Source organism: Rhineura floridana, chromosome 2, assembly GCF_030035675.1.
Source record: "Rhineura floridana isolate rRhiFlo1 chromosome 2, rRhiFlo1.hap2, whole genome shotgun sequence".
NCBI classification, from domain to species: domain Eukaryota; kingdom Metazoa; phylum Chordata; class Lepidosauria; order Squamata; family Rhineuridae; genus Rhineura; species Rhineura floridana.
Window position 1 is genome coordinate 233580271 of NC_084481.1, and position 24622 is coordinate 233604892.

The 24622-nt window shown below is 45.3% G+C and overlaps 1 protein-coding gene across 3 annotated transcripts in view; it reads right to left on the minus strand.

The window, feature by feature from the left end:
- Positions 1-6538: 6538 nt before the first annotated feature.
- DDHD1 (DDHD domain containing 1) overlaps positions 6539-24622 on the minus strand; it is a 43727-nt gene continuing 25643 nt past the window's right edge. For 2 of the 3 annotated variants that reach the window (XM_061612552.1, XM_061612553.1), the window contains 7 exons: positions 24375-24481; positions 19671-19933; positions 18928-19003; positions 13683-13832; positions 11719-11971; positions 9345-9539; positions 6539-7515 (listed from right to left, as the gene is read on the minus strand). In XM_061612552.1, the coding sequence (XP_061468536.1) occupies positions 7319-7515; positions 9345-9539; positions 11719-11971; positions 13683-13832; positions 18928-19003; positions 19671-19933; positions 24375-24481 (1241 nt within the window). In that variant the 3' untranslated portion in view covers positions 6539-7318. Of the gene's footprint in view, positions 7516-9344; positions 9540-11718; positions 11972-13618; positions 13833-18927; positions 19004-19670; positions 19934-24374; positions 24482-24622 lie in introns of those variants that run through there. The other variant, XM_061612554.1, reaches the window with a different exon arrangement.

The following is a 24622-nucleotide window of genomic DNA, read 5'->3' on the forward strand; positions in this document are numbered from 1 at the left end:
TTGTTGGAGTCTCTTGGTCCTCCTCATCCTCCCTGCTGCTGATGGCAACAGTGTGGTGATGGAGCAGGATCCTCCACTTGCATTATTCTTTCCCTATGGGTGGCTGGGCAGAAGGCGTGAGTGGGCAGTGGCACTGGGGAGAGGATGAGGAGGGGGCCTCAGGGAGGGGAACAAGTAAGCCCCCCTAAAAAAAACCCTGCCGCCGGCACCACATACAGTGTTTTCCTTCAGTAGAAAAAGCAAATTATTTCGGGGAAGGGCTCTGACTCTTTGGTACAGCACATGCATTCAGGCATCTGATGGCTGAAAGATGCTGTTCCTTGCACCCTTAGAAATTTTAGCTGTGAAGATGCGTGACTTAAAATGTTTTCAGATGTTTTGCTAATCTTTTAAAAAGTGTACTGTTTTGCTGTTTGCCACCCTGGGGTCCTTTGGGAGGAAGGGTGGAATAAAAAAATTAATAAATAGTAATAATAAATAACAGTAGCACAGAAGGTTCCAGGATCACCTTCAGGAACTGCTGGGGGAGATCCTCGTCTGTAACCCCAGAGAAAGAATGGAATCAAAGTCGCCCCTAAAGAGGAGCAATAATACTCCAAACATGCCGGGCAGAAAAAATGTTTTCTGTCCACCTTTGAACTCTCCCTTCTTTTGTACATGTAACACGTTTTTTTGTCTGTGCTTGTTAAATTTCATTTTATTACTTGTTGCCCTCCAGACTTTTGGGACGAAAACTCCCATCAGTTCCAGCATGGTCATGGGAGTTAGGTCGGCTGATGGGACTCTGGCTCCGAAACATCTGAAGGACACCATGTTGGGGGAAGGCTGTTCACAGAATTCTCTCTGGAGCATTTGGACTCCCACCCAGTTTTCTAATATCAAGGAACAGGGGACATGCGCTATCCACACCTTGAAATTCATTGGTGGCAATTGGCATCAGACCAGCCCAAAGTACTCCTGAAGGCAGCTGCAAGCTTCCTTTGCAACTGGCATTAATCCATACCTACTTACCTTCCACGTACCATGAAGGATGTATTGGTGAGGTGGAAGGGGAACAGGCTCAATGCTTTGCTACACAGTGCAGGTCTGTGCCTGGGCTGGAATTGCTTTTTAAGTTGAAGCAGGTTTTATAAGCTGTTTCTTTTTAATGTTTTAGTCTTTTAAGATGTTTTAAAGTATTTTTGTTTGCCGCCCTGGGCTCCTGCTGGGATATGAATTTAATAAATAAATATTATCAAAATGCCAGTTTCTGGGTCACTGCCCTGCAGTATCATGTAAAATGTAATATTCAGTAAAATGTAAATGCACTGCCTTCAAGTCGATTCTGACTTATGGCGACCCTATGAATTGGGTTTTCATGAGGCTGAGAGGCAGCGACTGGCCCAAGGTCACCCAGTGTGCTTCATGGCTATGTGGGGATTCGAACCCGGCTCTCCCAGGCCGTAGTCCAACACCTGTCATCATGGAGGTATGTATACAAAGGGGCAGCTGCTCTTCAGGTAACATGGTCCAAAGTTGTGAAAGGCTTTATATGTTAGTGAGAAGACCTTGAACGTAGCCCAGGAGCTAAGCAGCAGTCAATGCAGGGCCTTCAGCACAACATTTTATTAGAATTTATTTCAGGAAGGGGCAAACCTGGAAAAGATAAGCCCTTCACAGATATGTAAGAAGTTATATTTTGGCCCGTTAGAGCAGCATTGTCCAACCTGGTGCCCTCGAGTTCCAGCCCCCATCCTCCCGACCCATCAGCAAGGTTGGCTGGGGCTCTTGGAAAGTAAGAGTCAATGGAGGGGGGCGGGAGAGAAGAGTTCCTCAGCCCTAGGCTGGCCATAGAGTCCCTACTTTGGCCAGCAACCTGATCACCAATGAAAAAAAGTTTTTAACTGTATTTTAGAATGTTTTTAATGGTAATTGTGTTTTTGGAATGTTTTTAGAATGCTTTTCGTTTCATTGTTTGATTTTTTTACATTGCCACCCTGGGCTCCTTCAGGAGGGACAGCAAGATATAAATTCACATCATCATCATCATCTGTATTGTACTTGTATCCTACAGTTTGTGTCAAGTTTTAAGAAAGCGAATCTTAAGGGAGTAGCTGATACGCTTCATGGGACCTTGGGAAGCTCATGCTTGTTGGCCTTCAATAGTAGAAAGTCAGGATGGAAACGGACAAGCACTTCCAAAACATTTCATGTGTCGTCTGTTTGAACAGGGAGACTCTGGCCCTTCATTTCCATCACAGCGGTTCTCAAAGCTCACTGGGGCGGGCGGGCAGAGGAAACATTGCTCCTGGGGCTTCCCTCCTCAGATTCAAGGTGCACCAAATGTTGATTTGAGTTGTCCACAAGGAACTGCCATGTGTTTCAAATACAAGAACTCTTCAGCAGTTAGGAAACCTTACATGCAAGAAGCAGCTGATATGCCTCCCTCTCACTCACTCCTGCTACTGGAGGGAGAGCATTGCACAGCAGCCATTTTTTATAGGTCAAAACCAGCACCTTGAACTGACCGCAGCTGTTAGCAGGTGAGGAGTGACATTGCTAACCAAGGAAGTTGCCTTAAGCTGAGCAAAGCCGCTGGTCCAGCTAGCTCAGCATTGTCAACACTAACCAGCAGCAGGTTTCCATGACTTCAGGCAAGGGACAATTCCCAGCCCTACTTGGAGTCGTTGGGAACTGAGCCGGGGACCTTCGGTATGCAAAGCAGATGCTCGACCACTGAGCTGTAGCCCTTCGCTAATCCTCCCACACCCAGAAAAGGCTCTGGGATGTTGTGTTTTATTCTCCCTACCAAACATGAGCAGTTGGGCAGGAACTTGAACTTGTTCCCCACAAACCGAACACTGTTGCCTTGCCCTAATCAGGCTCTAGCCATAAGAATACTCTGCTTCCGGAAGAGCCCTTGCCGATCATCACAACTAGGCCATAACTCCATTCCCAACACTAGCCAGCCAGATTCTACCAGGAAGTCCTCAAAGCAAGCTGGGCATGAAAGGAACAGCCCTACCATTAGCCTGCAAAATCTGGATGCAGAGGTACAAGCAAGAGCTTTTGAAGAGCAGACAACACAATAGGAGTTGTAGCCCGTAACATCTGGAGGGCACAGCTGGTCTGGGAGATGAGGGAAGCTCAGGTTCCAGGACTCAAGGGTGCCTGGAACTCCTCTCTCCCCTAATCCAAGCTATCTTGACCTGGCTGCAACTCACCAGCAGGAAGAGTTAAGACAATGCAACCCTGGCATTTTTTATAAGCATGTGCCATTTAACTTGACATGTCTCACTTTTTGACAGAATGTGCACAGGATTTTGCAGTACCTTTTGCATGGGTCCTGGGACTGGGTCACCTGATAAGAGAGGTTATGGGGCCCCTCAGAATCTCTCACCTAGGCAGACATGACCCACAGACCGCAACAGAACAAGAGATAAAGGATGTAGACCAGTGGCTACCCAGGCAAATGATTTACAGAAGATGCAAGGTTTTGAAAGGCTAATGATTTGCAGGGGGAAGTTCGTTGTTAAATGAAAGAACTATGGACAAGGAAAAACCATTCAGACAGATATTCTGGAGAAAACATATTTTGAGGATGAATCAGCAAGAAAAGGTGGGGGGGGGAAGGAAGAGACAGTTGCACCCTTTGGGTTAATGAAGAAACCAGCAGTGAGTGGACAATGCACTGAATGTTCCTCTAGCCAAAGCCAGTGCTGCAGCAAGGACTCATCGTGACTCACACCCCCACGTCTAGGAAAGGCCAGAGATAAGACAGGCAGCTTCCCTGGCCATATAAATACAAAAGTGGATCAGAGAAAAGGAACTGACCAGGCCCAGTTATCTAGCAGAGGATGACGCTCTGCTTAGCAGAGAGGATTGGGAGACTTGTTAAAATACACCCAGACCTTTTGAGCTGCATTCCTGTATAGAAAATTTATGTTGGTACTCCCCACCCACTTTTCATATATATGCTACTTTTGCCTGCTGCTTAAGAGACTTTTAGTTTTAAGTAGTATATAATCATATAAAATAAACATTCAAACAGGTCCAAATACAGAAAAGGTTAAATATGTCTTATTTCCTGTAACACACTCCCCCCTTCAACCTAGAACAGTCCTTTCCCAAACTGGTGCTGTCTGATTGTTTTGGAGTAGAGTTCCCATCAGCCCCAAGCAGCCATCTGGGAGCAGTAGTTCAATACATCTGGATCAGAGCTTGGAAGTTACTTTTTTGAACTACAATTCCCATCAGCCCAATCCAGTGGCCATGCTGGCTGGGGCTGGTGGGAGTTGTACTTAAAAAAAAAAAGCAACTTTTCCAAGCTCTGATCTGGGAGGCACCCGGTTGGGGAAGGCTGGCGCAGAGAACCACGCAGTGACCTTCGTTGGCATGGTAACTTTGAGCAGGCCATCATAAATTATTGGTATATTTAAAGATCATTGGGAGTGCAGCTATCTTGGCAAACTGAATAGTTATAAAGAACTTAAGAGCTCTAAAGGTGGATCAGACCAAAGGCCCATCCTGTCCAGCACGCTGCTCTGAGCAGCCAATCAAATGCCCCACTAGGAAGCCCAACAGCAGGACCCAAGTGCAATAGCACCTCTCCCCACTTCCTCATTGTCCTCTGTGTAGGACTGGCCCGTGGGCGTAAAGTTGGTGATGTCTCTGCCTGCTTGGAACTGCAAACAGAGTAGTAGTGGTAGAGGAGCCACAGTATGTATTAAAAATAGTAGACAACTTGGAGTGCCACAAGTTGTACAGGCCCAATCTTTAAGGGAAATACCATGCCAAATGTCTAACGTTGCACATGCAAATCCTTCCTCAATTATGCAGAAACAGCAGCAAAAGGATAGCCAAAGCTGCTGCTTAGGGATGGACCCAGTTCTGGACAGATCTGGTATACCTAATCTTGCAATGTTAACAGATTCAATACCTAGTCTTGCCCAACCTGCACTCCTCTCTTCATTCTTTCACTGAGGCCAAGCAGTTGGTTTTCCTTGACATTTCTTGGTTCTGCTCAACAATCACACGGTCCAGACACCACACCAAGATAACGGTACCATGTTCTTAAAAACAGCCTGGGTAAGCTTTATATACTTTGCATTCTCATTCTCAAGACTGGAGTGATGTTACTGGAGGAGAGTGCCATCTTTGTTACATGTCACAATGGACTGTCACGTCTGGATTGCACGGTTTAATTTCCACAAAAGATGCTGAAGCCTGCCAGGGATTACTCCCTTTGGGAAGCTGGAATCCCTTCCCTCTGTCCAGGAACATTCCTTAACCAATGGAGAGTGACACACATTCTGTAGCTGCCCAGGGGCACTTTAATGCCACTTTATATATTGGCAAGGGCAACGCCTGGCAAGGAGCTCCTATTCTGAAGCATTTCCCTTCATCCCAACCAATGGAGCCAGGGCTGAAGACTTGATCACAGGGACTTTAACAGGATCAAGTCATGTGGGTTTTTTGTTCCTGTGCAATGTTTTTGCTCTGTTCCTCCACAGAAATCAGTTCCAAAACACTTTCTGACATAAGGCTTTGCCTTCGTGAATTTGAGATAAACACAGATCTTGAAAGGATTTCAGTGGAGTCTGTTTTCTAAGCCTGTTCCATGACAGCTAGATAGCAAGTTAGATGCTCGCCTGCATTCCAAAGTGACAGAAGATGAAGCAATGTTTGACATTCCAGCGCACAAGAATTAACTCTTGAAGATTCCCTATCTGAAAAAAAAAATCAAGCATGCTGCCATATTCCAAAATTTGCAACGTAACCCATAAACTGCCAGTTCACATCACTTTTTCACGTGATCCTTGGAACCCTGTTTTTAACATGTATGTGTTGTTGTGGATTTTGGAGTTTAAAACTGTTTTACTGCTGGGCTTTATTGATGTCAATTGTGTTGAACACATACTAGGAAGACGACTCAGGATTCACAGATAAAGTAAATAAGGAGCTGCCTTTATAGATTTAGGGATGAGGGTGCACAGGAAACTGAGAAGAGCATGTGCATGTTATCAGAGTGAATGGCAAGCCTAGCTGGAGATTTACTTTTGCTATTCTTTTGCTGCAGGATTGGCCCCTGTGAAGGAACAATCTGCTGCCTACTTTGAAAAGCAAACAGTCTCACTGGTATTGAAAACAGCTGTAAGAAAAGCAGCTGGCAAAATTATGGGTGCCTCTTTTTTGGATCCTGGGCACCTCTTTATCAAAGTATCTTAAAAATGGTTTAATTTACCCTTCTCCAAACCTGGTGTCTTCTAGTTGTTCTAGCTAGGGCTAATGGGAGCTGCAGTCCAAAACATCTCCATGACACCTAGTTGGGGAAGGCTGGTCTAAATGTCCAGTGTCACATACTCATACTGAGGAACCCCAAGTTCAACACTCAGTGTCTACCACTTGTTCTCGAGGAATTTCAGTGCAAATATTTTACAAATGGAGAAGAAAACTAAGTGCTTGTGCTCCAAGTGAATGTTATGCAACACCCAAAGGAACAGGCTGATCAACAGGAGACTTTCCTTACCCTCAGAGATGAACTGTTTAACAAGTGGTGTTTGTGTGATCCACAAAGGTTTATTTTAATGAAAAAATACTGAAAAGTGTGCCACAGTGTCTATAGCTCCTTTTGAGTAGTACAAAGATATGTTATCTGAGGAATAAGTATTAACACTGTAGAAAACAAAAGTGGTTCTTTAAATTATGTCCATCCCTAAACAAAAACAAACAAAAAACCACTGGAATAAAACAAAATGGTTAGTCAGACGTAAAATAAATTATAATTACAGTATTTCAAAGTATTAGCCTCATGCGTGTGCACCAGGTTTAGTTTCTGGACGAGTTGTGTTAGCACACTCCCTTCTTTGTGTCTGCTGCTTCAAAGGAATTTCCGTGGAACCAGGAGCAACAGACTTCAGGTTAGAACAGTGATACCCACTTGCTTCTTGTTTACCAATACAAAGGAAGCAGAACATGGCTGTTTTACGCTGGCAGGCATTTTTCTTAAATGAAGATGAATTCCATTTTAGCAGTCATCTTCGGATTTTTTTTAAAAAAAACCCCAACTCTGCTAAAACAGCAGTTGTGTTAACCTGGGGAGATGGTCACCCTAGCACGGATGCTGACACAGCCACTGCTGGCTGTAAGTGGGAAATGAGAGCTTGCCTTTTGGGAAAGCCTCAACGAGCACAGAACTGGAAACGTGCCTTGAAGGACAAACAGCCTGGGAAGGAAGAAACCCAGGCACGCATTTAAACAGATGCTGCACTTAAGACTGTTTCGTGCCATTTGTCAAGTTTCATCTCTCTTCCCCCCCCTTCCCCTCCCCCAGCTAAAATCAAACGGATTCTAAGTGTGGCTTGAGGCCATCCTCTTCCACCTCCTCCTCTTGGTCCTGCTTGTACATGAAGGTGAGGAGAAAGAGAGCAATGTCCATGGACGACCAGTAAGCTGTGTGTGACGTGACGGCAGACCAGTACCTGCTCTCCACCAGGCCTTCCCGGAGCTCAAAATCGATCCTGTGCTCCAGCTCCACTAGGAAGGAAAAAAGAACAAAAAACCCACAAGAATTATTCCCCTAACAGAGCATTCCCAACGGCAAACCCACAGCCTTCCCTGCCTTTTGCATTCTCTGGCCATTTAATTTGTGGGTTTTTTTGGGGGAGGGTGGTGACAGCAGCTTACTAAGCTGCTCCCTTCATCTCCTGCAGCTGCTGATTTGATATGGATCTCGGGGGGTGGGGGGGCTCGCACAGTTGCACTGTTAGGATGAGAAATGGAACTGCCTGCTGGATGGGATCCTACAAGGAGTAAAGCAGGGAATGACTCGGGACAAACACGCAGTGGTGATGGAACTGGCCAGGAAGTGCTGCTGGTATACACATTTCAAATTTGCCCTTTTCTGTGGAAACAGTGACATCCTTCAGGAGATACGTATTCAGAGAAAGGGGAAAAATCAGTAATCGAGATAAAAGAAGGTGTTTATAGGGGCTTGGATGCTGGCGCCAGATTCTCAAAGAACAAAAACTATGGCTGAGTAAAACAACATAAAAGCCTGACAAGATTTGTCCTCCATCTTATGGACGCCTATTTGGCACTGATTAGGCCTCATCCTGGGTCCAATTCTGGACGTCGTACTTTAAGAAGGAGGCAGACAAACTGGAACAGGTTCAGAGGAGGGCAACGAGGATGATCAGGGGACTGGAAACAAAGCCCTATGAGGAGAGTCTGAAAGAACTGGGCATGTTTGGTTTCGAGAAGAGAAAATTGAGGGGAGATAGGATAGCACTTTTCAGGTACTTGAAAAGTTGCCACACAGAGGACAGCCAGGATCTCTTATTGATCATCCCAGAGTGCAGGACAGGGAATAATGGGCTCAAGTTACTGGAAGCCAGATTTTGGCTGAACGTCAGGAAAAATTTCCTAACTGTTAGAGCAGTACGACCTAGGGAGGTGGTGGGCTCTCCAACCCTGGAGGCCTTCAAGGGACAGCTGGACAGCCACCTGTCACGTATGCTTTAATTTGGATTTCTGCATTGAGCAGGGCCCCTTCCAACTCTCTATTCTATGATCTCTTAGTAGGAAATGTGGGTTTTTGAAAGGTAGAAACACTTTCCTGACCCTCAAACTCCTCAGCATAGTTTTGAAAGGCACAGCTCCCCTCCAATTAGTTCAAATCAGGTGTCAAAGACAGGCTGTGGTGATAATGCCGGGACCCTGAAGTACTGCCCCCCAACTCCCTTACAGGCCTCAAAAGGATGCTACATAGCTGCCAAAACCCAGCTTATTCCCTTTGTCCTGAGAAGAGAGACAGGCAGGAGAACCACCAGATTAGGCATCTCTCGGCTATGCCTGTGAAGGCCGCAGTTCACTCCAGGTGCACTTTGCAGGCATTGGGTGTTCAAAAGAAACTCCCTTGTGCAACCAACGCCTGCAAAATGCAGACTTCTTCCCCCTGCCCCCCCCTCAGCAGATGGGCAGTGCTTTGCCAGCCCCACGCTCAGCTCTTCCCAAAGCCCCACACCGAGGGCTGGGAATGCCCCGCCTGCTGCAGCTCCCTAGTGCCTGCCAGTCAGCTGGCTGTTGGGTGCTTGGGAACCCCACTCAAGGGACTTTAGCAGGTGAACGAGACAATCCCTGGGCCTGGGAGCAATAAAGATCTGGCCCCCAGAGCCCAAATGGTTCCCCACCCTTGGAATACACTGTCTTCAAAAGTGTTATACATGCACACACAGACCATTTGTTGCCAGTGTATACTACAAGTGCCTCCACTTTAGAGGGAAATGTTTCCCTCCTCTAGAGAAAGGGGAAGCCAAGGCTGGCCAAATGGATTTCTAGAGACCAACTGAGCTGCTTTTGCTCACATGTCGGGTCTAGGAAGCCGGAGCTGCTATGTGGAAATGTCTGAGTCCCGATGGATGCCTGACTCAGGGTTGGCTTCTTCTCCTCGACTTCTGTCCCTTCTTTTCCTGACTCGAGTGCCGGCGAGGTGGCAGCATTGGACCGTCCAAATCTGGAGAAGAGAATCCCTCCGAGGCCTTTCCCAATGCTGGCAGCTCCTGTGATGAGCACAACACAATGGGGGTTGCAACTCTGCAATCAAACAGCACTCGGGGACAAATGACACGGCTATGGTAAACACACAGCTGCTTCCAAAAACAGAAGCCACATCTTCCCCACATCTGTAGCTGGTAACTAGAACAACTGGTCAGTGACCTTTCATGATGCTCTGCATTTCCTTGCTCCCACTAATAAATCCAGCAGCTGTGTGAATGCTTCTACTTCCCATCCCCACCCTAGTACTTTTACCACTCCCACAGAGGTCTGGGCGCCCTGGACAACTGTCATCTTGATTCAAAGAGCATTACTGACAGCAAAACCTTGTTTTGAAGTCTGAAGTCAGCCATTCCTTATTTAAAAATGGTCATGTTGGCATTTTCTTCTGACTCTGCTGCCACCTTGTGGACAAGAGTACCAGGCAAGATGCCAGTCTTGAAAACACACCTGGTACCCCTATTCTAAGGTCTTTACTCAAGAGATCTTCAGGTGAACACCATCAAAATGCAAACTGTGAAGGTAACAAACGTGTAATCATACAGGTGCACTCGTGCAAACAGCTGGGAGTGGCTATGGCATGCTGTCGTGCGTACTCATTGCAGGAAACCCCATGTTGTTGCTGCACATTGTGTAAACAACACTAAACCCTTCCCATTCATCCCCCTCCCCACCCACACACAACAAATGAGGTGGCGCTGGTTGTTTGTTGAAGGGGGTCCAGACTCTTTTCACAGAACAGGGCTTCTGCTGTGGAAATACCACATTTTCAACCTACAGTATCTTTCAACTGGGAAGACAGCTTCCCTCCATTTAGTGCATGCATTGCAATCATGAGCACTACATGAAATCTTGTGGGTGGAAGAGCCAGACACTGATTGGACAAGGCCTGAGATAAACAATGAGAAGTGACACTCTCCCTCCCAGTCCTATTTTACAAACTTGAAAAGGTTTCATTGAGGGCAGGGATGGAAAAATCAGTGGGCCCCCAGATGCTGCTGGCCATTATTCTTGCCTGCTGGCTGAAGCTTATGGGAGTCCAGCATCACCTGGAGGACCACAGCAGCTTCCCAAGCCCTTATTTAGGGCTAGAATGTGGAAAAGCCAGGTTCAGAAAACACCCTGCCCAGCCACCAAACTTGTTGGGTGCTAAGACAGAAATGAGCTACCTCGATGTACAGTACCCAGCACCTCTCGGAGGAGTTGGACAGAAACACAACAAACTGTCATTAAAGAACAGGTACATAGTTTGGGGGTTCTTCTCGACTCTTCCTTGTCTCTCGAGGCCCAAGTGGCCTCGGTGGCACGGAATGCGTTTTACCATCTTCGTCTGGTAGCCCAACTACACCCCTATCTGGACAGGGACGACCTCGCCTCCGTTGTCCACGCTCTGGTAACTTCAAGATTGGATTACTGTAATGCGCTCTACGTAGGGCTGCCCTTGAAGACAGTTCGGAAGCTTCAGCTGGTGCAGAACGCAGCTGCCAGATTAGTGACGAGGACCAGTCGGTCTTCGCATATAACACCTGTCCTGGAGCGTCTGCACTGGCTTCCTATTTGCTTCCGGGTGAGATTCAAGGTGCTGGTTTTGACCTATAAAGCCTTACACGGCGTGGGACCTCAATACCTTGTGGAACGCCTCTCTCGCTATGAACCTACCCGTTCACTTCGTTCAGAATCTAAGGCCCTCCTCCGGGTACCAGCTCATTGGGAAGCCCGGAGGGTGGTTACTAGATCTAGGGCCTTTTCTGTGGTGGCCCCTGAGTTGTGGAACAGCCTCCCCGAAGAGGTACGCCTGGCGCCTACACTTCTATCTTTCTGGCGCCAGGTAAAAACCTTTTTATGCTCCCAGGCATTTTAATCTTCTTAACTTTTTTAATCTTTTAATCTGTATTTTAATTTTTGTAGTATTTATTTTGTTTTTGCTGTGCTTTTCGTTGTTTGTTTGTATATGTTTTGTATTTTTATTATGATATATTGTATTTTATTTTGTTTGTTCACCGCCCTGAGAGCTATTTCGCTAAGGGCGGTATATAAATTGAAATAATAAATAAATAAATAAAATAAAGGACTGCGCCCCCCTGCAAGGTCGCTCTGGGGACTTCGCAGCTGTGAGAGTTTTATTCCTTGGAGGCATGATCTGCACACAGTAAGACAGGCTTTCAAGGGTCCGGGAATAGTTACCCATTATACTGGCTTTGCCTATATTGGTTATGGACTCTCCATAGTGCCGCCGAGCCATGACAGGTGATGTCGCTGGGCTAGGTAACGTTGTGGGAGAGTCACTGTCAGAGACTGAGGTAGATTCTTTTGCCGGGTTGAGGAAACTTGGCTTCATGTGCTCATAAGGTAAAGGATTTGCGGTGTTATACCAGTGGATCTGGACAGGAGAAATGTTGCTATAGTGCTTCAGAATTAAAGGTTCTAGTCTATAGGCCTGCAAATAAGGAGAGAGAGAAGGAAGTCTTGAGTGAAAGGCAACAATTCACTTCTCTAACGCTATTCATTTTTCATCTAGACATATATTCATCCCTTTTTCAAACCAACAGAAACAACATTTCTTTTCCCATTAGCTTCAATTAAAGGTTTTATTGATGACAATGAGATGACTGGTCAACACCATCTAAAATTTCTGGGCAGCTTAGAAAGGGCCATCACTGCTGTCTCATGGCCCACAGCCCATAACTTAGCTTACATTGCGAAATGGAAAAATATGTGACATGGACACACCGTAATTAATAAATGGCTTAAGGGAGAGACTTAAACAAATATTCTGTTTATATTAAAACTGTAGGCATTCTACACTCTATCTGAAGAGTGATTACGTAACAAGCAACATACAATCATTCAAGGCAAAGGAATGTTAGAGATCATATGCTCTTTGCTTCCAGAAGTCTTGTTAAAGTCACTGGAACATTAAAGATGAAGAAATGGACTGAAAGAAAGGTTTTGGGACAGGCACATTTAACAGCCCGGCTGCTCTAGACTTGCCCTTGCTGCATTCTGTTAAAAAGGTACATGTTCCCACGCAGTGTGGAAACAAGAAGAGGCAACTCTGTCAGGTTCCAGCAGAAGCTGTCCACGTTGCCCTGGGCTCCTTTGGGAGGCACAGTGGGACACAAATTTAACAAATAAGAAGCCAATCGGTTGGTGCGGTGGGATATTGCCAAGCAACTGCACACACCGCCAATTGCAAGAGAGGTTTTGCAGTTTAAATTTCTTCAAAAAAAGAACAAAGGAACAGACAAAAAATGCTCACAGCCCTTTTAGAACTAAAAGGCAGACTGACTACTGACCTAGCACCTGATTCACTGTCAGTCACAAGAGTGGTGAAGGGACGCACTGTGAGCTCTCTCTCCTTGTATTATTACACCTTGCCTTCCCTCTATGGGAGGTTGCTCTGCCAGGCTGTGCTACATGCTAAAACACCCCTACGTCCGCAGGGGGACACCTTTGATGATCCAATGCCTTTGACAGGCCTTCCGCAGAGGCTATTTAGAAATATTTTTATTTATTTTATTTAATTAAGCTTATATACCGCCCGACCAGCAACAGCTCTCTGGGAGGTGAACATTAAAAATACAATAAAAATAACACAATACAGTATATCACAATACAAAACTGTACACAAAACTGTACAGTCTAAAATCAAATTATAATATTAGAATTAACAGGAATTAAAATGCCTCAGAAAAGAGAAAGGTTTTAACCTGGCGCCGAAAAGATGATAGTGTCGGCGCCAGGCGCACCTCCTCGGGAAGACCATTCCATAGTTTGGGGGCCACCACTGAGAAATACTCTTGAGCAGGGCCGGCCCAAGACATTTTGGTGCTTGAGGCGGAAAATCCAAGCCGTATGTTCCCCACCTCCACCGGCAAAAGCTGTGGGGAACAAACCCTTGGGAAGTTCTCCTGCACAATCCCCACTGAAATGAAGGGAAGTTCTACAGCAACCGCCTCCCTTCATTGTCACTTCCATCCCTGGTGGGATTGTGCCGTGATGGCTCCCATCTGCCTGTTGCTGCTGCTTCTGCCGCCGCCCTTCCTGGCACCCAAAAGTCCACCGCCTGAGGGGGCCGCCTCACCTTGCCTCATGGTAGGGCCGCCTCTGCTCTTGAGGTGAAAGCTTGTTACTGCACTAACACTCACCACTGGATCTGTTGGATGAAAAATGTTTAGCAACCGGTTACAAATAGTTCTGGGCAGAATGTGATCTTGACTTCCACTGTTTCCGGGACGGATGCCGCGCAAGGCCAAAAACACTGCTAATGGAGATCCCATACAGAAGAAATTCTCAACCTAAGGAGACATTTCATTTGATATTAACAGGCAGAGAAAAAGGCAGCTTTCTAGCATATACTGGGGTGTTTGTTTTTTTTGGGGGGGGGAGAGCTACAATCTCACTGCCTTGAGGCACATTACAAATTGAGGAAAACCACACTGTGCAATAAGTAGTTGTCTTTTCACATCTTTTGACAGCCACAGGAAGCTGTCATGGGCTACCAGCATAATTGCTGTATGTGGAACTGAAAGAGGTGTCCCATAAGAGGGGCAGAGGTGGCTGGGAGACAAAGATGACTCTTTAGGGCAGGGGTGAGGAAGCCTTTGTAGCCTAAGATGGCACTCCCTTGTGGCCAACCTTCCAAGGAACTGCATGCCCAGAGGTGGGCATGGAGGAAAAAGAGCGTGGCCAAAGCTGGTAGTGAGGACAATCCGACATTTTCACACCTGCCCATTCATTCATATGCACTCTCACTTACTCATTCTCTGTCTCCCGCACGCAGTCTCCCACACTAGCCCAACCCCCACAGACACCACAATCAGGCTTGAAAAAAGCCTTTGATAACAGGAGACTTTTTCAAGCCTAAGTGCTGCACTGAAGACGAGGCTGGTGGTAGAAGGCTTTAGTGCATTTCCACAGCAGAAATCTGCTTGGTCACCAACGTATGAGAAGTTTGAAGAAACCTGTAGACACTGCTGGACCATATCTTAAAAAACAATGCTCCACATTACTGGGTTTCTTTTTAAAACAATCACAGGCCATCCAGCAAGCAGAAAAGCCAATTCTACAAACCGACGTACATGTTACATATCCACACACAATGTACCTTATACCGAATCGGTCCACCGGGGCCATCTAGCCCAGTACTGTCCATCTGACCATCAGGGCCTCTCTTAAGGTACAAGTCTTTCCCAGGCCTCTTACCAGAGGCCCTTCTAGGTGGAGATGCGGGGGACTCCATCTGAAACCTCTTACGTGCCACTGAGCTACAGAGATTCCAGATACCTCAACAACAGAGACCCCAATTTCCTCCAAGTCAAACATTTAATATTTGACAATCATGATCCCAAGTACACTTATGCATTATACATTATTTGACCCAATAAAATCGAACTAGATCCATTAAATACAAACTCTGCCCGGTGTCAGAGATGTGCCTTTGTTCCATGACAAACCAATGAGAATGCATCAATTGACTGACCCTTAATAGATGCCGGCTTCCCACTGTGTTTCTACTGCTGCTGGGTTTCATGCTGCTTTGCTATATATTGTTAAATCTGATTTCACAGGATTTGTAATTATTTCAAATAAGTAAAAATGTATATGGACTACAAGTTAGGCTGAGTTTCAAGGGAAGGAAAACAAAATCACGAAGTCAAATGTGAATGAATTCATACTGGAGTTGGTCCCCAGCTGACTGGCTGTTCCTTCAACAACTGCAGCAGCCTCTGGCTGATTTGTGCTGTCTTTCGGTCCAACTCACTCCCTTTAATGCAGAAGGGAGAGTTGGAAGTGAAAGCAGCACAGCCACAGCAGAGCTGCACGAAGCACCTATCAGCCCTTGGATAGCTTGGATCAATGCCACTCTCCATTTCTTGACTGCTTCCCTCCATTCGCTCTCATGGGCAGGTGCTGCAGTGTAACGGTTAGCGTGTCGGACTAGCACCAGAAAGACCTGGGTTCAAATCCTCGCTCAGCCATATAGCTTACTAGGTGACCTTGGGCCAGTCACTGCCATTCAGCCCAGCCTACCACACAGGGTTGTTGTGAGGATAAAGAGGAGAATTCCATGTATGCCACCTTGAGCAATGTGAAATAAATAAAAAATGGAAATTCCGTTGGACATACAAGGTGGTGTAAATTCCTCCCACGTATGCCCAACAGGTTCCCATATGCAGCACCATGCTCGGCACATGCAGCAGCCGAGTGCAGTGGCCACAGTTTAGGATAGTGTGTCCCTGGTCAGGTAACCTACCCAGCAGTCAACTGGTTTTGAATCTACTAGGTGTTAGTAACCCGAGACAGGACAGAGGTTCTGTGAGCATGCTGTCTGCCCTGCTGCCAAACAGCCGCCCTGCCTGAATTAACAGAGGTAGTGTTGGAGGTTGCATTGAGAACCCCAAGATTTCTGATTTTGAGGGACTCCACTACCTATGCTGAAGCTACCTTACCTGGGAGTGGCTTGGAATTTCACAGCCTCCATGACAAATATGGCCCTGTCTCAAATTATGTCTGGCCTGATTCACTTAGCAGGAAATACTTTAGACCATGTATTCTGTACTGGTTAAAACAGGAATGATCTGCAGGCAGGGGAATCAGTAATGGCTTGGTTGTCATGGACAGATAATCTCCTGATACATATTCATTTTGTGACTACTTGTAATCTGAGCAGGGGTGGAGCAACTGCAACAGTCCGCCCTCAGACACTGATAAACCTAGTTCTCCTGAAGCCTCTGGGGGAGTTTCCTGCAGCTTTAAACTGGTGGTTCTGCCAGGGCCCCCACAGGGAGATGATCTGGGATGTTGCTATGATCACTCCCCAAATGTCCACTTGTAGAGCCATGTCCTCTGACATTCTAGACAGTTGCTGGCAATAAAACAACTGGGTTGATGACTAGAGCACAGGTAGTGAAAGATTCATTAAGAGCACAACTGAATATAGGTAAGAAACCATTACTGAGCTTATGTTGCGATGGAGGCAAATAAATCTACTTCTCCATTATCTGTGCACCTGCAGAATGCTGGCCAGCGGAACTGCTTCATGTGGAACAGCCTACTGTCTATAGGCTCGAGAAGTCAGCTGGGAGGGCCCTCGAGTGACTGCTGCAACCAGTTTGCAGATAAAAATCACTCTCATAACAACTTTGACATTATAGTTTTGACAAGAGATGGATAGGGATGCATCTGGCCATGTTGCTTTGTATACTTTTCAGGCTGTGCAATCTGAGGATGTGAGCAAGCTGTTTGGAGGATTGAGGCTTATCACTGGTTCTCTGGGTCCTTGGCTTTCCTGCCGAAGACCAGAGTTACTGTATGATCTTGGGAAGTACTAATGCTTGAGGGACCAGGCTTTCTTATAGAAGGGTAGCAGTGAGATCCTTGTTGGAAAAAATGCAATATGCATCCTATGGTCCTGGGTAACAACTGCTAGGTGTCAAAATATTCCATTTTTGAGCAAGGCTTGGATCTCAACTCCAGGCAGGCTTGGATGGAGTTGATTACTGACATCTGCTACAACCTTGCTTCTGGCCTGGTAATGGGATGGAAACAGCCTTGGCTGATTTCTTAAGCCAGGGAATGGAGAGAATGCTCTGTTCTCAGCGGCTTTTGACACCATTGTCCATGATGCCATCCTCCTTCTGGGTTATCTTCCCAGAACAGGCTTGGGAGTCAGAGCAATGTGCTGGCTTCAGTTCTTTCTGGTAGGATGTGATCAGTAGGTGGTGCTGGGAGACTTCTGCTCATCTTCATGGCTTCTGCAAAGTCCTATTCTCTCCCTCATGCTTTCTAACGGCTGTATGAAGCCATCAAGGGAAGCTGCTTGGGAATTTGATGTAAGTATCATTAGTATGCTGACGACTCAAAGCTCTATCATTGTTTCCACCTACTAATCCCAGGGAGGTTGTGCAACTCCTCAGCAGGTGCCTGGAGGATGGATGAGAGCGAATGAGCTGGAAGTTAATCCAGGCAAGATGGCGGCACTGTGGGTGGAGAAGCCAATTGCTCCAGGTGGAGGCTCAGTCAGTGCTGGATGGGATCTCAATCCCTCGGAAAGGACACATTTGTAGCTTAGGGATTCTCTTGGCACCATGTGGAAGTGACACTGCCTAGGAGTGCATCTTACCAGCTTAGGGTCTTAGCTGGTGTAGACCTTGTGTCCATTAACCGTGCCCTGGTTACATCCAGGCTAGTTTACTATAATGTGCTTTACAGGAAGCTTCAGCTAGTGCAGAATGGAGCAGCCCAGGTGCTGGTTGGGATAGGGCATTCAGACCAGATCACACCAATTCTATATCAGCTATGGGGCTACCTATTAACTTAAAAGGCCAATTCCAAGTGTTGATATTGATCTTTGAAGCCGTGAACAGTTTGGGACCAAGTTACTTAAAGGATTACCTTCACCTTTTTATTAAGCTGCCTGAGCATTAAAATCAGCTAAAGTGACCCTACTTGTATGCTGCCGCCCCCCACTAGTAGGGATAATTAAGATAGCAGACACAACAGACCCTTTCGTTGGTGGTGTCATTGAGTCTATGAGACTCTCTCTCTCAAGAGATATAACTAACTCATTCTCTATTTTCTTTTAAGCAGCCTCTGAAGATGCTTTTATTTCAGTTTGCTTTTAATTATGTGCTTTCAATGGTTTTGTTAGGGTGTGGTTCGAAACATTTTATAGGTACCAGAGATCATATAGCAAACATATGTTGGATAATGGAACAAGGAATTTCAGAAGGAAATCACATTGTGCTTTATACATTACAGCAAAGCCTTTGATTGTGTAGTTCATGAAAAACTATGGAATGCATTAAAAGAAATGGGGGTGCCACAGCATCTGATTGCTCTGATGCGCAACCTATACTCTGGGCAAGAGGCTACTGTAAGGACAGAATATGGAGAAACTGATTGGTTCCCAATCGGAAAGGGTGTGAGACAGGGGTGTATTTTATCACCCTATTTGTTTAATCTATACGCAGAACATATCATACAGAAAGCAGGATTGGACCAAGATGAAGGAGGTGTGAAAATTTGTGGGAGAAGCATCAATAATTTAAGATATACAGATGATACCATACTACTAGCAGAAACCAGTAATGATCTGAAATGAATGCTGTTGAAAGTTAGAGGAAAGCACAAAAACAGGACTACAGCTGAACGTCAAAAAGACTAAAGTAATGACAATAGATGTTTTTTGCAACTTTAAAGTTGACAATGAGGACATTGAGCTTCTCAAGGATTATCAATACCTTGGCACAGTCATTAACCCAAATGGAGACAATAGTCAAGAAGTCAGAAGAAGGCTAGGACTGGGGAGGCAGCTGTGAGAGAACTAGAAAAGGTCCCTTGCTAAGAGTGAGCCACTACCAGAAAGGCTCATTTCTTGCTGATTTGTACCTTGAATTTTAAGGCAGGGGTCTTGGATAAGGTGGATGTCTTCAGTCCATGCAATCTCTCTTCTATCTCCTTCAGTCTAGGAAAAAATGCAGAGATATTCTGAGTTCTGTTAGTATACTTCTGTTGATTAGTAACAGTTAATTGGCTCATTATGTACTGTGTAAATTGGTGCAATTTACCAAAGCAAGTATTCTGGAGACAGATTTTGTAAGATTAAGACTAAGTCATATTTGCACTCTCTCTGCATCCTGGCAGAGAAAGGAAACATATATACATAATGAGGACTCTCTAGCAATTCTTTCTTCTCCTGCAGCTTCAGGTACCTGAATCTGTTACTCCACAGGACAGAAGAGCACCAGAGGAAGGTGGATTTCAATCAGGAACATAGTGCAAGAAAGAGCTTAACCGCCGGCCACCACCTAACCACCCCAGCGGCTGCTTTGTTCCTTAAAATCTCCCACAACATATTTGGCCCCTCTGTGGATTAAGTACCTATCCAAGTACTGCATGCGTTACTAGGACATAGGTCCCTTTTGTGTGCGGGTATCTCTTAACGGGACCCAAAGACTGAAAAATAAGGACAAATCTGCCTTCCACAGCCATGGCTGTTTTGCTGGGGCACACATGAGAGAGAGGCTGGACGTGTGGGCAAAGCAATTCACTTCTTAAAACTGCCCCTGAGTCCACTCAGCCAGTTGCAGAACACGAACACCTCCCCAATAATAGAAAGGAAAGTCCTTTACCGCCGCTTCGTTAAATAAAACTCTTCTAGCAAATGCTGCTCCTCGTAACTCATCCAAGCGTCCTCAAGATCATCATACTCCTTCTCAAGTAACTGTTCGTACAGTCTGACTGGATTCCATCCTGTCATAATGTCATATGTGATTACGCATCCTAAGGAATGTGAGACGATTGATACTTTGCCGCCCTTTTCTGTGAACTCTGGATTCCGAGTACAGAAAAGTGTATACAATCGATTCAGCTCCTGTTGAAGGCCTTTCACCAGCTGTTTTAAAGAGTTGGGCAAGGAAGGAGAGAGAAAGCACATTTCTTATATCCAGTATATTGCGGCATATTTAGCATCTGCATTCCTGCTTACTCTGTTTTTTTAAGCAGTAGCTGTATTAATGTGGATGGAGTAGCCAGCAGTGACCTCAAGATCAGAGACATTCAATGAAAAAGCCGAGTTGACAGATTTTGTCATTTGGGTGAAGGGTGGAATACTGTTTAACACTTAAAAACTAAGCCAAAACAGGAGAACTTACTATATGGCCATGCTTGCAAGGTACTTTTAAAGTGTGAAATCCTCAACAACCTTAACCACACAACTAGAAAACTTTTATTTAGGATTTGTTTTTCAAAAACACATAAAAACAATAAAGTGGGTTTAAGAACACTCCCAAATGCCATGTGCTTTACTGCACCTACTGTGAGGGAAGTCCTCTAAGTTAAGCCAACCAGGTTGCAGCAGAGGAAGAGATGGAAAGCAGGGCCACTCCATTGGCTCAGCTGAGAGACCAGGAGACATTTAGCATCTCCTCTCCATGTTCTGTTTCCATTCCAGCTGGTTATTACAAAGAACTCTGTAACCAAGATCCAGTGCCTGAAGGTTGCATGCAGTGTAGTGCTAAGGTGAACATTCCGTTAATGTAAGGATTTCTGCTTGTGCAATGCAACATTCCCGCCTTCTCCTCCCTGCCTCCCACGTGCCTCCTAAATCTGTTCTGGATTTTCCCTTAACTCTGCTAACCCTTCTGCTAGCGCAACTATTTAGTTGCACACTGCTCTCTTCTTCCTTCAAATCTCTTTTTTTTGTGCTACTTTTTGTAACCCTGTGGGCTTAGACTGACTTATGTGCGCTATCTGTAAGCTTCTGTGGGAGCCTTTTTGGCTGAAGAGTGTGGTAAAAATGTTTTGATTAATGAATCACATTCACTTTTCAATTGCTAAGTTATGTAATAGTTCAGAGGCAGATCACAACTTTGCACGCGTAATTGTAGACCAGGGATGAGGAATGTGTGGCCCTCCAGATCTTGCTGGACTGCATACAACGCCTGTCACCCTTGACCCTGGCCATGTTGGCTGGAGTTGATGGGAACTGGTCTCCAACAACACCTGTAGAGCCACAGGTTCCCCACCAACGATACTGGGCTAGATGGACCAAACTGTCTGACTCCATAAAAGGTGGCTTCATCCCTGTATGACTCTTATGTTCATGTCACTAAGGCCAAGAGGTGTCCCTTGCCCAAAGCCACCACGGTTAAAAAGGAATCTGCAGTGAGATAGCTTAGAAAAGTTACTGTAGAACTAGAAAGGTGCAGAAAAGGGAAACAGAAACGATCGAGGGGAAGCAACTCCTTTTTGAAGTAAGGTTACAATGTCTGAGACCTTTTATTTTAGAAAAAAAGGTGGTGGGAACATGATACATGTGTGTAAGAGAGGGCTTTCTCCTCCCTCTTTCACAGCACTAGAATCCAATGGAGCCAATCCAATAAAGTTGAATGTGGGAAGATTCAGGATACACCAAGAGAACATACTACTTGATACACACCACGTATCTGAACTATAGAATTGGCTAGCACAAGATATGGTGACAGCTGTCAGCTTAAGTCCTAATCGGTGAAGAGAGGAGCTGGACAGGCTTCCTATTTGCATGGAGGATTCTGCGCGCATTCAGTCCAATGGGCAATGAATCTCCTTCCAACATTCCCACTCAACATGAAAAAGTTGGGGTGGACCCGACACGCATGAGCCTGTTGTGGGCAGGGCTAGCACGTGTGGCCTGGCTCCTTCAGACCCTGTTTATCTTGTACACTTGCAACTAGAGGGCTCTTATGTCCACAGGAGAGACCACCAGACCATGTAGGTGACCGGGGGTGGTGGTGAACTGAAGAAATATACCATGACACAAACTATACAAAATATAAAAGGCAATGCATCTTATTGGATCATCTTTGGCTAGTGGAAGATTATGTGATGTTAAAAACCAAAATAGGTTGGTGAAATGCATTCATACTTTTGAACTAATAGAACAATCTTCCACCAGCAAAAGTTTGATTCTTTAGTAAAATAAAGACACCTATTGCACCTCTCAAAGCACTGCACCAACAACTGCGTATATCAATTTCTTGAGCAAGAGAGAAGCCTCCAAGACCAGATTTAAAAAACTGTAATTCAAGCTGACGAGCTGTCAGGAGAAGGCACCTAACCTAGTTGTAGAGAGAAGAATTTACTAACATTTCATCATCTTTACTAAAATATCACAAGCTTGGTCAGTACCCTGTAGCTAACAAACTTTCTAATGACAAATGTGAGCCACAGTTACTCACTATAAGATTCTATGTGAAAGTCTAAGTGAATTAGCCTTTGTGCAGGCCACTAAACACTTTCCTATGTGACTCCTCCGACTAAATTCCTTTCCACCTCAGCTAGATACTGCTATTGAGAGACTGGGTGATTTCTAAACCCTGCTCGTAAACTCTCTGGCCAGGGCAAGCAGCTCTCTGCCATTCAGTACACCTTCAAGTTTGGTATGGCTCTGGAGGAAACAGAGTACAAAAGGGGGGGGCAGTTTATCACCTCACCAAGGATATTTACAGGAGCTACAGAAGGCAAACTGGTGGCAACAGCAGTCTCTCAGAGGAACAACTCCTCCTTGTTCAGTATATCTCCTTGTAGCAAACAACAGATTCTTCGTTGAATGTCATCTCACAATCCGCAAATTGTTTCCTGGCCCACTTCCTTGACCCTCCCTTTGTTTGCTAGATTCAGCAGCATTTTAAAATGCCTAAGTGTCAGCAGGACAGCTGTTGTGCCATACTGGAAGTGCTGGGAGGTTTGCAAAATGTAAATGGATTTTCTTAGAATGGTCCGAAGACACATGCTGCTGCTGCATTGTTAAGGGTATAGAGGTCTCAGTCTGGTCTGGGCGGCTAGGAGCCCCTAAAAGCTACTCAGCTCTCTGAAGACAGGGAGAGTTAAATTGAAGTATGACACACATGTAAAATATCAGGTGTGAGCAAGTGCATGTTTCATCCCAGGGCAACAGCAACTGTGGATTTTTTTAAATACGTGATGCAGCGGACAGTTGCACAAGGGTTCAAACCCCTGCTTAGCAAGAATAAAGCTCAGTGGGTGATCTGAGGAGTTTCCAGACTCTCAGCCTCATCTCCCTTACAGGGCTGCTGCAAGAGTAAAATGGAATATGCAGTCCTGAATAAGTGGGATATAAATCTGATACATAAAATGACATTTACATGCAAAGAGCTTTTAACAAGAATGGTCTTATTATTATCATTATTATTAACTTTATTTATACCCCTTAGAAGCCTTACCTCTTTAGAGCCGTAATCTAGACCTATTGCAATAGCTAAGACACACAAGGTTGGGGGTGGCACCATTAGGTTGGCTTATTTAACAAATCCATCCCCTGCAAGCTAAGTGTGCTTTGAAGCAAGTCTGTGCTGGCCTCTCACTTGGGAGAGGCCGGCCTAAGAAGAGGATGATGTACAGTAGGGAGGCCCACCTCTATGCTGGCCTACTACCAAGCCACCACTACTTCTATACCTCTCTTGCCTCTGGGGTGGGAACCGAGGAAGTGGGAGCTGGAACTCTTCAGAAGGCGGGGCTGGATTTGGCCCTGGGGCCTTCAGTTGCTGATTCCTAGCATACAGGAACACCCTGCCTATAAGGAACAAGAATCAGCTGCCCTGTGCCACATCATATCTTCTTCTTCTTCAGGGAACTCTTTTATATCCAGCTTGCCATTAAGGAACTGAATCAGAAACAAGAGGAGTTTCCTTGTAGAAGTGCCCTACAAGGTCAGTCAGCATCAGAAGAGCAACTGGTATATGCAAACTGCAATGCAGATGGGTACAACTTCAGTATTTCAATGTTAGTTTTCGGCCATTACCTTTCTTTCTTGAAAAATGATTGCTTATAGAACTGTTCATCCCAAGACATTGCTCACATGTTCATTGGTTGTAGCATCATGTGTAAACCAAGCATACCTGCTAACAACCACTTCAATGCTGTTAACCATTTAAGGACATGGCAACGTTTTAGGACAGATGCTTGTCCTATATTCTTAGACCATTTTCCCCACCCCAACCCATTTTAGCACCTAATTCTTTGCTGCCCTTAAGCTGTGCCATATTTAAAGCAAAATTCAACATTTTGAGAAACAGATCATGTGCTGTTTATGTTTACTGCTACTGCTTACTCATGTTTACTGTTGAGGAGTCTGGCAAATAGTATGGAATGGCAATTAACAGTGAACTGAAGACACATTGCTGTATTTTGTTTCTATGCAAAGAAACCGCGCAATGACCAAGGCCATCTTCAAGACGATGGGAAAACTGAAGTGTGTTTAAATTACGAAACCCAGTTCTATCACCCATTATTTGGCCATACACTTAAAACCAAACACTCAACACACGCATACATACCTCGTCTCTGTAGAGGGGGCTTGTGTAATACATTATGTCCATTGCACTGCTGTTAAGCATGTCCCTCAAGCCACGGACTTTATCTGGAGTAATAGAGTCAACAGTGTCTGAAACAAAGAAAAAAAGACCCAAGTGTTTGACTGCGGTGTGATAAAGCTTAGAGTGGGTTTAAAATCAACGATCGAGCACAATATGGGCACATATTCCGAGAACACTCAAATCTGTACTTAAAGAAATCTTGCAAGTGC